The following is an 18,299-nucleotide window of genomic DNA, read 5'->3' on the forward strand; positions in this document are numbered from 1 at the left end:
TTCATCAGATTCGGACGCGAGGTGGCAGAAGAACCTATTTTAAGACTACACATGTACATAAGATTTTCTCTGGTTACTTGCAATTTCATATTACATAATATACGTTGTAGATTACACCAGAGTCCTAGAAGAACCCCATTGTAGAAATAGACCCCAAAAAAAAACTATATCTAGTTGTTAATTCTGCCTTCTCCTTTTTTCATACATCAATCAACAACAAAGGTTGGTGGTCTCCGTTGTGAGAATACTTTTGTAGTTTATTATAAACCAATTTCTGAAAGGTCGAGTACCCTCTTCCATTCACATAATTTACAGATCAATACAATCCAGGTTCAACACCAACCTCTTTTTGACTCACCTCTCCATAGCCATATATCAATATCAAATGTCGTCCAGGCAATCGTACTCCAACTGCATCACATTATCAACAAGATTCGTTACTCCATGTATTAATTTATTTCTCCGTTTTATGTCTTTTTCCCCCTAAAATGAGCTTCAAAAATGTAAGAAACAAAAAAATAGATTTCACCTGAGTTTCTTCATGCGTGAGTTTCATCCTCCTGTAATCCTGTTGAGCCTTCTTAGACCTAAACATGGCTTGGACTCGCACTACAGATCTCTCCAGCCTCTCCTCTGCTTGCCTCTGGCTCGTCTTGTAGAAATCTTCCTCTGTCTCACCTGAAGAATCCTCCGTTGCTGCAACCTGGAGTCCTCTAAACCCTTTTCTCTTTTGTCTCCACCTCAGAACTGCCTTCTCTAACACTCCTACTGACCATACGATCTTCTTGTACTGCCTCCGTGCTTGTAATCCCCTGAAAGCAGCCTGCAAAAGAAGGGGAAAGACACTTAAATGTGTTGCAAAATTCAGACAAACGTTATGATATATGTATATGTGTGGACTTTCACTGTCTTATAGATTGCGGAATTCAGACAAATGTAGTTATTATGAACAGCCAAGTTCAGAGTAAACTTATAATCCTGGCTGCTGAATCTTGTGTGGTTCTCTTAGTTTTGGGTCACAGGAGTAACTGTTCACTTCATACCTGGATCCTAATTGCTTGACGCCGCATATTCAGATACTCTCTTCTCATTTTCCAAGTTTGGAACCTGCACTGAATCCGGTAAGCAGCTTCTATCTTCCTACGCGTATCATATTTCCGGAACGCATTCTGAATCTTCATAGCTGCAATTATGCTCTTAGCCTCTTCTTCTTTGTTAGCAAACTGAATCACGCTGGACCGTGCCGCCTTCAGCGCCTTTTCCCTAAACGCACCCTGAATCCGAGCCGCTGCTTCTGCAGCTGTTCTGTATGCTGCCAGAGCGTCCTTGAGACTCTGCTCATCTTCCGGGAGAGTGCCTTGGTTCATCATCTCCGCCTTGCAAGCCTCCAGATTGCCACTGATGTTTCCAGCAATTTTCATGTCTCTAAACTGAGCAACCAAACATTTCTCAGCAAGATATGCAGCTAAACCGTCATATCCATTTTGCTGTGCCAAATCAGACGCCATGCATCCGTCAAGATTATGTTTTGTCGGGTCTGTCACCAGATTTGGTCTCGCCCCAGCAGAAAGAAGAGCAGCCACCATTTTCTCCCTTCAAAACCCAAGAAAAAAGAGTATACAGAAATAAGTAGCTTACAACAAAGTACATATAACTTTTTGAAAGGGATCATTTTTACCTTCCGTAGTATGCTGCCCAATGAAGAGCAGTCCACCCTTGTTTATCACGGAAGTTCAACGACAAACCTGATAACGAAAACAGCTGGATCGACCAAGTGTATCCAAGAATGGCACAAAGGTGGATCACACCGAGGCCTTTAGAGTCATAATCCAGTGTGCTGCGACCTTCGAGCACTTTCTCCATAAGCCATTCCTTAAGCCTGTTCTTCAGAGTAAGCTCGAAGAGATGATCTTTCGCTTGATCAAACGACACCTTATTCCCCTGGATTGACTTGAGTAGATAAGCCCAACTGTTTAAAAGATGGGACGTTTTGCTAGCGAGTTTTTTGGCATCTCGCAGATTAGTAGGTGAGATTTTGCTGGAGAGAACGTTGAGTTTGTTGGAAGACGTAAATAGAAGATGAGAAAGTCTGACTTGGAACTCAAATTCTTCCCATTTGGATTCTTGATTTTCTTCAGGGATGGTCTTATCAAGAACTGGGACTGAACGGTGTTCGAACCTGAAACATTGGCTGATTGGTTTGTTGCCGTCTACACTAAGATAGAGGTTTACCAACCCAGGCGAGTGCGGAGGTATGATGCAACGGTAGACTCCCGCCTGGATATATTCCGCAGGGACACACGAGTCACCACAAATGCAGAACAGGTTTGATCTTTCGAGATGTTGATAACTGTTGTGCAAGAACCCAGTTACAAGAATCTGCAGAATCATTATGTAAGAAAGTTATGCTCTCCATTTTGCATTCCATACCTATCAACTTATTCATATGATAGCACATACTATCTCTAGATTGAGATCTTCTTACCTTTGTTTTCTCTGAAGAATAGGCCCAAGAAGGTGAAACATCAGTTATGTTAAACACTTGCTCAGGTATGTTGGAGTGCGGTTGAAATAAAGCTTGAGGAGCTAACGGATCCTGGTCATGCGTAACCATGGGGCTGAAGGAAGGACCCTCCAGCAAGTCATTAGATTCGCCGATAAATGAATTCATCCACCTTCCAAAACTCTCTCGACTTTGTGGACCATTGTTAAGCAAAGCATCAAGAGATTCATCAGCCATTGTCATATACACAGGCTCTGCAGAACCGTTTGCAGCATTTTGGAGTGGTTCTGTGAAGTATGACAAATCATCTGATCACAGAAAAAAATATATCTTCAACATCACCCCATTGTTCTTTAACTGCACAAACTGACATAATCAGATCCTGTGTAACTTACCTACGGTTGGTGCAGATAGGTTGTTAAGATCGGTTGGTATCAGCAGCTCATCCCAATCAAGCGTATTGATATCATGAAGGCTAATATCATGATTTCTAACAACTGGGCTGTTGTTGCTTGCTGTGACCCGCCAAAAGAAAGAGTGATAAGTGTCCAGATGAAGAAATCAGAGCAAGCATTCAAAGTTTCCAAGCATCAGATCCTAATACTATCATGTAAAACTGTGAAAAATCGAGATCACTTGAAAATTGTGTCTCACCTAGATAACGTGAGTTCTCGATGCTAAAGTCAATATTTTCAGGTGCCACGAGATTTGGGAATGTCTGATCAGAGACAGAGATAGGACTAGAGTTTGACTCCCCCGATGATGTAGCTGCCTGAACATATCAGTTCAACCAATCAAAATATCAAAGAGGAGTGACCAGAGACAGGGACTATTCAATAGAGAAAGAGAGAATCCAAACATGGACAGCAAAGAAATACATCACACTGATCCAACAATCACTTTGTAACATAAGAAACACAAATGAGAGAAAAGAAAACAAACCTCCTGTGTATCACGGTAATGTACAAGGACGATATTCTCTCGAGCCCTGCCATAAAAAAGAAGAGATGATTAACTTTCATCACCTTCTGAAGAGAAGGGCCTCTAATCAAGTAATTTCTAAAAGAACATATAGCAGACAAGTCAGTGATATTTGCTTACTACATACCTATCCAGTAACCAGTAACACCTCCGAACAAAAGTAGTTTTATCTTCACCATGGGCATAGTATACGTGAATCCTTTCCTCGTTACCAACCTAGCATCATTCAAAGGACATTAATTAGCTGGGGAAAAAAAATCATGATATGAGCTTTTAAGAAGATATAAGCTACAGAAGAAAAAAAACTCACTTTGAGGTGTTCGTGAGCCTCTTTAACTGTCCTTCCGTCTTTCTTCTTTTTCCAGTTATGACCATCCTTTCTGAAGTTCCTCAACATCTTACGGTCGAACAATATAAGTCTGCCACCTACAAAATAATGAAACATAACATTAGTGTATAGAAACTTGAACAAACACCCTCAAATATTTGAGTGGCTATTTGAGGGTAGAAGAGAATGATTACTATTGGGTAAGTTCACCGGCTTGACATTGATGGTGAAGTATTTAGGGTTAGAGAGGATAGCATGGATCTCGTTTGGCCGGAGCCACCTGCTTTTTGCTTCCTCCCATGTTGTCTGGACATCAAGATCTGCAAAACACACAACCAGAACATATGTCAAGGTACACCAAAACGTATTCAATATGTATATCCATCATCACAAACATATATAATATGTTTCTAAGCTTTTGTGCTTACAACACACAAGTAAACTTGTTCAGGCACAACACACAATTTCATCACTTCCTTCCAAAAAAATCTCTGAATTATCCAAATTCAAATTCGACAGATGCCAAAAGTCTATAATTTCCCAAAAAGATTGCAGACTATAAACTTATGAATCATACACTAAATCCACATATAAAAAACTTAAGGAACCTCAATATTTCGACAGTAACTAACTACAAATTCAAGTTCAAAGGCTCTGCAAACAAAAACGGCCACGTCATCTAAACAAATATATACAAAGTGTAATAATAAACTCCATTTGCACACCAAAAAAAAAAATAAACTCCAAAACCCAATAATAAAAGGGGTATACAATTTCATAAAAATTACATTTTTTTATATAATATAACAAAGACTCAACTACCACACAGCTTGACCAAAACAACAAGACTCACTGGAATAAACCAAAGAACCAGCGAATCAAAAAACAACAAAACATATAATAAAATAAAAAACAAAGAGATGGGTCTTAGTCTTATACCTTGTAAGGTATGGAATCCATGAATCTCCGAGCCGATAAGCCTGCGGGAACCGTCGCCGTCCATCTTGATGATTCACACTCGAATTCGAAGCTCTTTTGACCCAAAAAAAAAATCCGAGGAAGTAGAACCAACCCCTAAAAGAAACTGAACAACGAAGTCAACAAGTAGAAGAGTAATATTATCTGGTCATACAGATTTGGTCGTCGTGAGATTGAGAAGAATACGAGAGAGCCCTTCCGATGGTGTCTGTCTGTCTATGTAATGATGAGAGAGTGAATCGAAATATAAAAAAATTGGAATGTTCCGTTAATTTTTGGGTATTTTAGGGATTTTTTTTATTGAGTTCTCTATTTTTTTATTTTTATTTTTTATTTTACTAAGACCATCTGTAATATAGATTTTTTTATTTTTTTCTCTAAACTATAAGAATTCTATAACAGAGATAGTTTTGTTCCAACTCATTTCTATTATCAGCTCTAGAATAGAGATTGCTATATTTATTAAAAAAAATATAGCAATTTTTATTTTAAAGGTGAGAATAGATGTGGATTGGAGCAAGTTTGACTCTAAAATGTAGATGGCTATATTTTCTTTTATAAATATAGGCAAATATAGAAATGGATTTGAGATGCTTTAAGTGAGAATTATTGGTTTGCGATTTGAATAGAATTTTAAAGACTTTCTTTTTTAAAATGTTATTTAGATTCTGTTGTTATTAGATCTAAGATTTTGTTAAATTTTGTTATAGATTAATGTTATTAGTTTGTGATTTGTAAAAAAGTCAATTAAAATTTTAACAAATTTGGGTGATTTTATTCAGACTTTTATAAAGCCAGTAAAAGTTTTGTGTTATTTAATTAAAACAAAAAAATCTAGGATTGTTAATGAATTCAATTATTATATTATTGGTTCATGATTTTAAACATTTTGTTTACAAAATAAAGTTATGGAAAATATCACAAAAATACAAAGATTGTTTGAAGCACTTTACAAGATTTTAGAATATTAATCAACAAAACTATATAATACTCTCTAGCAATCTTTAAAAATCTTTTACTTATTTATTTTTAATGATTTTGTTGAACTCTTTATAAATTATAATCCAATAACACCTTATTAAATTTTCAACTAAATATTTTTATGAAATTTGCAAGTTTGATCCCCTACCTACTTTTATTTTCCACAATACCCCTTAACCTTTCTAACTATTCTAATCGGACTAGTGAAAATCTACCATTCATGATTTTGTTTTTGTTTTTGTTTTTTTTTTTGGGCTTGTAAAGGTTTCTTGGTTTGTGTATTCTCTAAGTGATTGATTAATAAGATATTACTGGTTTAAACTTTTAATCATGTGAACGTTCAAAATAATAAAGTTTATTCTCCTATGTAATTTTTTTTTTTAACTTTTTTGGTAAAAATGTACTATTGGTAACTTGAATCTCATCCACAAACTTGTTAAAAAAATATAATAGAGAGTCAAATCTCATCAATGAGGTTGCTTTCCTCCCTCTCAAGTCATTTATAAGGGCATCATTAGTGGAATAACGGCCGACCATTTCTCAAAAAAATTTCAAAAAGATTTTTTTGAACAAATTATTATTATTTATTTATCTTTTAATAGTTGTTCTATTGAGCAAACAACACCTGTCATATATGATATGAGAATCGCTTCTCGAGTTACCATGGGAAGAAACTGTTTTCCTACTTTTTCTCTTCTCTCTTATTTTTATTATTTTTTATTAAAAGAATTTGTAAGAGTATCGCCCACTAAAAGTGGTCTAAGACAGTTCGACGCAAGATCTCTTCTCTCTCTGCTATACTACACTGGTTCACTTCACAATTCACATAAGCTCCAATTACTTCACTACATATAATTTTTTTTTTTCAGTTGTGTAAGCTTTCTGATACTTAATTTGAAATCATGAAATGATTAACGATACTAAAATTTGGTACTTATTAACACGAGACTTTAACAACCTTTTTAAAATTAGAGCGGTAGACATACGGTGAGACTTATATATACCACTCATAAACTTCATAGATACAGAATTAAAATAAAAATTACACGAAACTTTTAAAAACCTTTTTTTTTAAAAATAGTGTTGTAGTAACATGAAATCTAAATCAATAATTGAACTAAGTCCTGCTGTACCACACTGATAAAACTCATTTAATATAATTTCATGAATTAAGGTATGTTTTATTATGGCATGCTTAAACATGTATCGATATTCCGTTTTCAAAAAAGAAAAACATGTGTCGAACTATCGATATAAAAATAATATTTTTTTTAAAAAAATGAGGCAAAGCAAGCAACTCCAAAATGTGAACATGTACACTAGAAAAAGTGGTTGTTGATAAAGGGTGAAATAAAGAGCGTCCAGACCAGAGCTTTTTAAAACGATCATTCAGTATCTGCGGCGATTGTACGAATAGACGTGGACAGTAGTAGATACGTGGCTTGACAATTATGGTTCATCATTTATTCTGGGGTCTTAATATTTCTTTTTGGTGTCACCCCTTTATTTATTATCTTTTTTCTTTAGAAAAAAAAAAAAAATGTTTGACCTCATTTTATTGATAACAGATTAGTTAACGATGGATGGACCAAACTGATGTTAGTTGCTCCGTTATCAAATTTTAGCGACATGTTTATTTGGCTTTGTCAACAATACTAGATATTAAATTCATGGTTTAAATGATATTTTTTTTTCAAATCCTATCAGAATTCTATTTTATTTGTTTCAAAGATGGAAATGATCTAACAATCTAGATATTTTTTTTTGACTAGTTCATTATCAATTGAAAAATGGTGGATTGAATACCATTTTGAATTTAGTTGAAGAAGAATTTCATAGATTTATAAGGATATCTTAGATTTCATATCCAATAAAAATGGATTTTCTAAGGAAAGATATGTCTTCCCAATTGAATTTGAGGCAACAATTGACTAGAATAAACAAATTTGGGTCACAATTCATTAGCCTTACACACCAAGATACAGCTTGCCAAATAGGAGTTACACATTACCACGTTTGCCATCCAAAAAATATGTATACTAGTAAGCAAATATGCACTTCCAACATATCTAAGTCTACTCATAATTATTCTCCACATCCACGACAATGGTTTTTCCTTGCGTTAAAAGAAACATACTTTCAGTTCTTCCTCTTCTCCTTCTTTTATTAGTCACTCATTTGTCTTCATCTTTGTCACAAATGAATCACTTAACCAACTCTGCTCACAACCGACAATAAAAACCACCTTCTGCTTCTCTTGGCTAACCACTTATCCAAAAACGTTCACCCTTGACTTGAATGGTCTTCTCGGTTTTGTCCTCCGAATGACGCAATATTTGGGATATAATAACCTAGCAATGATGAAAGGCTTAGCAAGAACCACGACTGATCCGAAGCTCAAGATCTCGTATGGGTCTTGCATAACATATTATGAGTCAGCTGTTAAATCGAACGCGGAAGCTATAGGGTTTGCTAGCTCTAAGAACTACCAGTTAACATCTCAGGCGGCTGCGAAAGTCTTTGTTATTATAGTTGTGTGTGAAGCTGTTCGTACCGGACGTCATAATGTGCCGTCTTATGTTCCAGAACGCGATATAGTGTATAACAGAATGTGTAACATTGTTAGAGTTTTCTCTGACGTTTTGAGATCATGATCCTTTGTGTATCTTTCACCTTCAAGACGACAAAATACTATTAAATGAATAAATTTATATATAGTTAAAAATTACTGTATCTTGCAACTTCAATAAGACTTTCATATCTTGGTACTTTTTTTTTTTTTGAAACACTCGTATCTTGGTACTTTTGGTGTGAATTTTGTGACTATCTTATCCATAGAACCTTTAAAATTATCCTATATAATAAATCTTTTTAGCACCAAATATAAGAGAATTCGGGAAAGTAAAGTAAGAAGAATACTAATCAGATAACTCTGCAATAATGATAATGGAGAGACACTTGGACTGGCCCTGAGTAGTTGAATACTAGTAAGATTAAAATAGCCAAAAGAAACATACAAACATACGTATGATACTCATCCATATAAATATAATTAATATTTATGAGAATTTTGTATGAGTATGGCTCTGTTCTTTTCATGATGGCTGATCCAGTGATCGAAAATACAAACTTGAGAGTTGAGAGTCAAGTTTGCGGAGAGTACACCGGCAACACCGTAAACACTAAACACAGTCGCAGCGACACCTTTTAATCCATCCAACAGTTGCTGTTATTTTTAGCGAAAATGATGACACCAGCAGCTCTCGTAAAAATAGTGGCTGCGACACCTAATTTCATTTTTGACAATTACGAACGCGAAATCATTTCAGGAGAAAATTAATGAAAAGACCGGTCTCCTAGATCAGTCGGACCAATAAGACAAATCACCAACCAATCTTATTTTAGATTAGACACACATATGTACGGTGGTTTTGAAATTTTGTTTTTGTATATATATATTGTTTCCTAAAAGGATTAATCGTCATACATCTTTAAAACTTTATCAAGTTGATGTTTGTGAATCACTTTGTTAACATTATCAAAAGAAACAAAGAAAAACAAAATGGAGTTCAACAAATCATATTCCTTATTTAAGTTTTTAGTGCACATTGAATACCACTTTAACGTATTCAACAAAAATTTCGGATCATGTTTTTTTTTTTGTTTTGGTTTAGCTCCTATTCGGCTTAAGATATGGTTCAGTTTCCTTGAAGGAATATTTTGGTTTTGTAAAAATCGCATTCAGTTTGATTTATCTGGAATAACCACCTATGGAACGAAGAGTTAATAATTTTACAAATTACTATATATAATTTTTGTTTTCATTTGTTTTCGATATCAATTTTGAAATCAATTTTTGTTTCATTTATGAAATAAATCTTGCATTTAACTCAACATATAGGGTGATCATAATGATATTAGAAAAATTGTTAAAAAATGCTTTTTGTAGATATTTCTTTTCAAAAATACATTTTTTTCTCATTTTCATTTTTGTCATATTTTATACATTTACAATATGTTAAATTAACTTTTACAATTTTTTTATAGGTTTGGGTTCTCTATTTTACATTTAGGATATATTCCTTCCATTTTTTATTCATTGTCATTTAAGTTTGTTTCACATAAATTTAAAAAACCATTAAATTTTCTATTTTATCCTTTTTAAAATATTTTCTAATTTTTTTTATTGGTCAAAACATTAAAACAGTTAAATAAAACTGAAATTTTTACCAAACATTTGCATTGAAAAACAAGTAATAAAATCAGAGTGAGTAGCTTTTAAGGGTATGTTTAGTATTTGGAGTTTATGATATAATTGTCTGTTACTGGTATTGGTATGTAACATATGTTAGTACAAGATCTAGGGACACACACATGTTTACATCGATTTTGTTTGATATATTTTTCTGTGACCGTTGTGTAGATGCAAAGAGCAAAAATAAATTCTCATTTGACAATTGCAATACTTTGTGTACGCCTAAATACCTATGGTTTGAGTGCATGCACTACAAGAAATATCGTTATTGATAGCACATAAGGATAGCACGGTTTTCATAACTGCTATTAAAAGTAAATTTAGAAATTTTGCTACTATGTAATAGCGTTTAAAAAATGCTATGCCAAAAAATCACTGAACCAAAAGCTAAAATAACTTATTCATCGATTCGTATGCTAAAATTTTTCTCACCCTTAAACACTTTAAACATTTTCTTCCCTTCAGCATCAATGACCTAAAATTTTTTCTTTCTCCCCAAATTAAAATTAGGGCAATTTTCTTCGAGAAAGTCGGGAGCTGAGATCTCCGTGGTCCTGACCTAAGGAGGAAGAACAGAGAGAGACTCGTAATTTTTCAGAAGAGGAAGACTCATGAGTAAAGAAGAATTGGAAGAGGGGGATCTGGATGAGACGATGGTCTAGAACTCCTATGCAAAAATTGGTTCAACGAAGAAGTGGAAGAGGCAGATCTGGATAAAGACGACGGTCCATCCTCCTTTAATTCCACCAATCTCCATCGTCTTCTGTTACTGGTTCTTCATCACGAGTTTAATTACCGTCGGAGAAACGCTCGTTTCAACAGGATCCTCCTCCAACCTAAACTCAAAATCACCAGCTCCGACTTTTTCCTCCACCGTGACTGTGACCTTCAGAATCTGCGACTGTTTTTCCCTCTTTCTTGTCTTTTAAAACAGCACTAGAGTTCTCTCCATCGCTCGGGGCTGTGACCTGTGCTCCGTCATCGTAACTCCAGCCATATACGTAATCTTCTTCTTCTTCTCTCTGGTTTTCAATTAATTAAATCATATGGGTTTTGTAAAGTCTTGATCTTTGATTTGTAATGTTCCTTTAATGGGTTATGGAGGAACATACACATCAATTGCAGAGAGACTATCCATGTCTTGTGTGAAATCGTTGTGTCGAATACAAACAGATGTTCTTTGATAATTTAGTATGTCTTTATCTCTCTTCTGCTCATATTTCGGTAAGCTACCAGATATTCTTGTGATTTGGATCTGCAATTCAGAGAAGCTGATTGTGTGTCATTTTGCAGTGTGAATTAGTGGTGAAGACTGCGAGGAATCTAACTGTGGTGACAGTTGAGTTCAAGGAGACTATGTAAGTCATTTACCTATCTCGTGCTACTTACATTGTTTAACTTTGCTAGGGCGGATAATGAGCAAGCCATCTTCCTCTTGAAAGCTTTTCTTCTATGAACTACACATTGGTGATTATAATGTCGAAGTTATGCTGATACAAGGTGAATGCTTTATTTATCCGCTTCTCTACTTGTTTTATAGATAACCTTAATTTTGATTCTACTTACCCCATAAGTCTCTGATTTTTGAGTTTGAGCTAAAATTTCATTTTTTTGACCTGTCAACGTTTTGGGTTAGTGAATATCTTCCTTTAATTTACCACAAAAGCACCTTAATATTGTATTAACGAGTTGAAAGTATTGTATTAATTTTGATCAACGTCACATTCATGTGGATTTTCTCAGTTTGTCAAAAGTTGGAATCCAAGCAGATAAGAACATACAAAGAGGTAAAACTCTCTTCTCCATTAATAATTTATGACGTAAATAGTGAGTTGTTTATCTAGGCCAAAGATTTGTTGGTAGTAAAGTTTTCTGTTGTAATGTGAGTTTATCTGTTTTTAATGTTATACAGAGAGGAAACAACTATTAGCGAATAGCGATGTTGGAGGTGTATACAGAGAGAAGCAACATACATTTTAATATTGGTACAAAAGCTGTAGTTGTTGGTGCTGGATGCCAAGGCATAGTCGAACATTGGGTGTTTCTATTTATGTGGTAATACCTGTTTGTTTTATTGCTCATCTACAAGATGGAACTTGGAGTAGAGGTATGTAACTATGTATACTTTTGAACTCTAATGAAAATCAAATCAAAAACATAAGCTTTAAGTTGATATGGATACACATGATTACAGGGAATATGGACGAGAATGCTTACCGGAACAGTTCTTCAGACATGTGTAATGCTTTTGATGGGAAGGCGAAACCGATAGAGGAGAAGAGACCGAAGAGATCGAAGTTTGTCTCTATCCTTATAATGTTAACTTTTTGGATAAAACTTGGCAGCATAGTATAAGACTTGGTATGATATGTAAGACTTGTTTATATTAATGTTATGTTATGAATGTTGATGATTTATGAAATTTTTTTTTTATATCAATCCAGTTAAATAAAATCTGCAAAACTATTGTCAAATATATAAATTATAAAAATTAAATAAAATATATATATATATCCATATAGCAAAATAAAAATGCTACGACATAATATTAGATAGCACGAAATATGTGTTATAAATAACTATATTATAGCATTTGATTAATGTTATAAAAGAACAATACTCCCTCTGTTTCATATTAAGTGTCATTTTAGAGTTTCTCACACATATTAAGAAAATCATTAAATTTTCTATTTTACCCCTTATTAATATATTAATCAATTTTTTCTATTGGTGTATACATTAAATTAGTAGGGATAAAATTGGAAAATTTACCAAACATCAACATTGGAAATATAAAGTGACACTTCTTTTGAAACAAAATAATCAGTCTAAAATGACACTTAATATGAAACAGAGGGAGTATATAATAACATGTCAAAAACGCTATAATAGAAGTGATACCTAAGATAGCTGCGGAGAACATAGCATTTATGAAAACGCTATTAAACACATATGAGAGCATTTATTGTGTGCTATGAATGTTGATTTTTCTTGTAGTGATGACTGAATGTTACCTGGCTGACTTTAACAATGGTGGAGAATGTACTCCTCTCCTAAAGAGCCTAAAAGATGTTGTTACCACAAGTAATATAAACTTTTATATATTTCCTCTCTAAAAAGTTATCGGTTATCCAAGTCATGGATATCTTGTGTTTACAAATAAATGCAATGACATCATACTAACTATGGCGATGCGTACATTTTTTGAAATCTATATTATCATTAAAACGTATTATTAATGATACATAGATATCATAATGATTAATGATTTTATCTTTAACAAAAAAAAAAAAACGTTAATGATTCTACAGATGTAAATTTCCTTCCAATTTATTTTTTAGTTATTAGTTTTGAAAGAAAGAAAAATACTGCTAATACCTAATTATAAACAAAAAAATCAACATTGATGAATTATGAAATAAAAATTTAATATTTAACTAAGATGCTGATTTATCATAATGATAATGTATCCACAAATTGTATTTAACCATATATATTCACAAGTGTCAGATGCTTTTTGAAATTTTATGTTTTCATTTATGATCATTAACTGTAAATATTTACTTATTCATAGACATATTCATAGATTTCTATAATTTTTTCCTAAAAAAAACATCAGACAAAAAAGATGAAAAATCAATTAAAAGAAAATAAAGACAAAACAATATATAAATTAAATAGAGTCAATCTCTAAGATCCGAAAAAAAACATTTGAATACCTCAATAGAGTTTACAGAAGAAAATGAGTAGTACAAAAACTTTGGTGACTTGTTTCCTTGTAATAATACTTGCAGTTTCGTTGTCTAGCCATAACGTTTTGGTTTCAGGTATATTAAAGTTTGATTTAGTTATTTTGAAAATTAGTATTGATCACTTCATAAGTTGTATTTATATATATATATATATATATATATATATTCTAATGACCATGTTTTGTTATGACATCTATTTAAAAAATTCTATTATACAGACATATTATATAACTATCTTTTTATAAAAATGTTATATAAGATTAATACATTATCTCGATTATGTTTAATATACATGTGGACTTGTATAGATGCAGGGATAAATGATTTTTTTGACCATTGTGATACTCAGTGTGAGGGATATGTTGAATGTAAGAAGTATTGTATTAAAGCTGGATTCAGAACTGGAGAGTGTGGTTCGAGTTGTATTTTATGTCCTGTGAAATGTTGTTGCCAAAAGTAGTAGAAACTTATATATCCCCTCTTTCTCAAAATTGATGATCCTAGCGTTGCATTTATTTTCTCTAAGTTATAGGACTTATATCTTATTTTCAAAAATAAATGCAATGAAATAAGAAAATAATTTATTATAATACATATATTTCTCTTGAAATCTGTATATCATAAACGTATTCTTAATCATACGTAAGTAGCATTACAATGATGGACTTCATCAAAACTTTTTTTTCGTCCAAATAGAGTTGTATTTAATTTCTTAAATCATGTACATATAAATAAGGTTTTACTTTCTCGTTATTGGCCCATTTAGCATTTAATTTCTAAAAAATAATATTTATCTTTAAATAAATAAAAATGTAATAATGTATATTAATCTATACTTTAAGTCCACACTTTATTACTAAATTGTAACTGAAATTACATTTGACTATTTTTTCATTCGTTTTCATTCAAATACGCTATAAATTATAATTGTAACTCCTCTAATTAAATTATTTTGGAAATGTTATTTCCATCCCTTCCTTGAAATCCTATAAATAACCATTCTCACATCATCATCCACCATATCTCAAATTCTATTAATATATATTTTGTTAGATATCTCAAATTCTGTGATTATATATTTTGTTAGATTTATTTTATATTTTGTTCAATTTTATTTATTTATTTATTTGTTTTTCTGTATTTCTTCCTTCCTTCTTTATCTTCTTATTATTTTTAATTTTCAATTACATATGTATAACAAAATATTTTAGAAATGTAACTTCTATCCCTTGAAAATCCTATAAATAACTATTCTCACATCATCATCCACCATATCTCAAATTCTAAATATTTTTTTTGTTTTGTTTATGTTCTTGCATGAGTTGATCAAAACTCATGGATGAGTGTGATTATATATTTTGCTAGATTTATCTTATATTTTTTCAATTTTATTTCTTTGTTTTTATGAATTTTTTCTTTCATTCTTTGTCTTCTTATTATTTTTGATTTTCAATTACATATGTACAATAAAATATTTTAGAAATGTAACTTCCATCCCTTAAAATTGTATAAATAACTATTCTCACATCATCATCCACCATATCTCAAATTCTAAATATTTTCTTTATTTTGTTTATGTTCTTGCATAGGTTCAAAACTCATGGTAAGAATGTGATTATATATTTTGTTAGATTTATCTTATATTTTGTTCAATTTTATTTCTTTGTTTTTATGTATTTCTTCCTTCCTTCTTTCTCTTCATATTATTTTCAATTTTCAGTTACATATGTGATATGTATAATAAAATTTTGTAGTACATTTAACGGCACCCATTCACCAATTCCGAACTTTTCACATTACATTTGTGTATATTTATTGATTAATATTTATGTAATAAAATAAAATAATATGAATAAAGAATCTAGCATTCCACATCTTAATGATGAGATGGACTTGGGTGTCTCCGAAAATATATGGATTTTTTTAGCCCATGAGTGGTAAGATGTTTCATAATTGTAAAGAATTAAAATAGGGTAATTAATGAAAATATTTTTAGACACAATTAAAAAATAAGCAAAATATAAGTAATATATAAGCAAAACATAAGTAAAATAAAAGAAAAACCTAAGAAAATACAAAAAAACATTAATATTCTTAAAAATGAGAGTCTAGGTTATGTAAATTTTAGAGAGTGCCTTCGTAATCTCTTCAAAATTTTAGAGAGCTTTTGATCCCTACATGCATTTGTGTAGAAAACGTTTATTGACTGGTTTAAATTATTGACTAGAAAACGTTTATGTAATAATTTAAACTAAATTAAAGTAAATAAACTAACCTTCCATATCCTAACAGTCAGATCAACTTGAGTGCCTCCTACAACAGACGTTTGAGATATGGCCCCTTCAATCACAATCGTGCGGCTGGTTTGGACAAAACAACCGCCTGGCAAGTTGTAACATCCTGTCTTATTTTATGCATCCGTCTACATTGTCTCGTTCTGATGAGAACTCAGCCTTCGTACTGGAATGGATCCCTCCGAACATTTTGTCCCGTTCTTGTGCCAGACTACTTGCCATCCATATCTTACATCATCTTCTTTTTTTCACCATATATGGCATGTCCGTTGGTGTTCTGTATCACTGTTTTACAAAACAAGAAAAAAAAATAAAAACATGATTAATTTTTCCACGTCAAATATAACACATGCATAATTGATATGTTCATGTATCAGATCAGTTAAAGCATAAGACTTGGTTATGTACCTGAACGGTCAAGGTTGGGACGACTGACACTCCTCCTAGCGGAGTGAGGAGTCGAACGATCACTAGAAGCAGCATCAATGAAAAGCCCTCCATTATTTTTATCAAATTGCCTCTCACACTCTAGCACTCCCCTGAGAAAACATATAAATCATGAATTTTAACGGAAGAATATATATATATATATATATTCATGTGGCGGGTGAAAAATACAGCTACCTAGCATAATCTTGGTCCGCCGGTGATTCCTCCGGTTGGCTAAACCAAAGCGAGGCGGTTTCCGAGCTATTGCCAGTCGTTACGTTAATACTTAGCCACTAAAATTCAAGGAAAAAAAAGGGTTTCTTGGTTTGGCTTACCTGACAAAGAAGTGCCTTCCTATCTCTTAAGATCTTGTTTTGATAAACGATTTCAAAATATCTATCTTAAGTTCTTCGGGGTTAACATTATTTTGTTATCAAATATAGATAAGAGCACTAATTTAGCTTCATTGTATGGACGTCCATATATAGAAGCCTGCGTACCAACTGAACAAGTGGACGATAAAGTTATTTATGCTTTACTCTCTCGGGTAAAATAATAGATCCATGCAATGCTTATTAGTTTTGTAATGTTTATTTTATTTTGACAAGTTTTATAATTAATTAATGATTATTAGAACACTCTTAGTTGACTCTTACAATGTAAAAAAAAAAAAAAAAAGTCTACTTACGTATCAATAATTGGTCGCTACCTTTCTTTACGTTGATCATGTATAATCTATTGGGAACTTTGTTAGATCCAATGGTGTTAAGAAAACTATATGGTACTTAGCTAGTTAGCTTACATTGTGGCAAGCAAACTGTCATAGGTACGCGATTATAGCAGTTAAATAAATAGTACTTTCATGATTTTGTAATGCTAATGAAAGCGGTTATAGTTTTACCTTTTGGGTAAAATAAAAGCTGTTATAGGTTTTTTACTTTTTTTTAAGCCTTTATAGCCAAGAAGAGTTAATATATATGTAACTGCATATAAAACTATGCACCAAGCCCCCAATGGCCAATGGTAATTTGTCACTTTACCACCACTCCTTTTTTGATTATAGTAAAATGTCTATAAATTAATAAAATCGAGATCGTAAATCTTATTAATATATAGATTTATTTATTTATTAATAATTAATTTTAAAAATATCTATAAAATATAAAATTTAATCGTTATTATCAATAGATATTTTAGAATCAATCACAAGAAAAACAAATAACTATCATGTTATGAATAAAACATCAAAAGTTTACGATAGAGTACAAATATAAGAAATGAACTCTAACAAAAATTAATGTAAATTTAAGAAAAAAACAACAGCATAAAACTCATATTTAACTATATAATTTTTTATATGTATTGTTATTTGATTAATAATTTATAATTTTGTTATAACCATATATTTATATAGGTTTTTCAAAAATATTAATATTTTATTATATGCAACTTGAGAAATATTAATTATTTAATTTATGGAGATTTTATTGTACTAAGCTAGCCTTTTGCCTTACGAACCTTAATACATTTACATATACATACTTCCACGTTTTGACCAAAAAAAGAAAAGAAAAAACAACTTTTTTTTTTTTTTGAAAAAGGCTATCTATTTTTTTTTTTAACACTGATCTGATTGATATTATAAAATGAAAAATTCAAACACCAGGGAAAATATCAAAAGCAAGATCTAACAAAAATTGAATAACAAAACCGGATTAAGCTTTATGCACTGCTCCATTCTCCTCCACATCATTATTATGCTTAACTGTAACATCATCCTCAAGTTCCTCTTCTTTCT

At 32.0% G+C, this 18,299-nt stretch overlaps 2 protein-coding genes and 1 pseudogene across 2 annotated transcripts; 2 read left to right on the forward strand and 1 right to left on the reverse strand.

Annotated features, from left to right (window-relative positions):
- Positions 1–54: 54 nt before the first annotated feature.
- On the reverse strand, positions 55–5,295 carry LOC147944982 (calmodulin-binding transcription activator 6-like). The gene is made up of 12 exons (XM_087451432.1): positions 4,752–5,295; positions 4,007–4,132; positions 3,795–3,910; positions 3,612–3,700; positions 3,446–3,491; positions 3,158–3,275; positions 2,899–3,018; positions 2,486–2,811; positions 1,679–2,379; positions 1,044–1,593; positions 530–823; positions 55–411 (listed from the first exon to the last, which is right to left on the reverse strand). The coding sequence occupies exons 1-12, from the start codon at positions 4,813–4,815 to the stop codon at positions 382–384; spliced, it is 2,580 nt and encodes an 859-aa protein (XP_087307558.1). The 5' UTR covers positions 4,816–5,295; the 3' UTR covers positions 55–381.
- A 2,582-nt stretch (positions 5,296–7,877) lies between these two features.
- LOC147944983 (pectinesterase inhibitor-like) lies at positions 7,878–8,425 on the forward strand (annotated as a pseudogene).
- Positions 8,426–13,714: 5,289 nt separating this feature from the next.
- LOC147944984 (defensin-like protein 46) lies at positions 13,715–14,388 on the forward strand. The gene is made up of 2 exons (XM_087452833.1): positions 13,715–13,853; positions 14,087–14,388. The coding sequence occupies exons 1-2, from the start codon at positions 13,769–13,771 to the stop codon at positions 14,236–14,238; spliced, it is 237 nt and encodes a 78-aa protein (XP_087308959.1). The 5' UTR covers positions 13,715–13,768; the 3' UTR covers positions 14,239–14,388.
- The last annotated feature ends 3,911 nt before the right edge of the window (positions 14,389–18,299 follow it).

Source organism: Camelina sativa, chromosome 5 (genome assembly GCF_030686135.1).
Source record: "Camelina sativa cultivar CO46 ecotype springtype chromosome 5, ASM3068613v1".
NCBI classification, from domain to species: domain Eukaryota; kingdom Viridiplantae; phylum Streptophyta; class Magnoliopsida; order Brassicales; family Brassicaceae; genus Camelina; species Camelina sativa.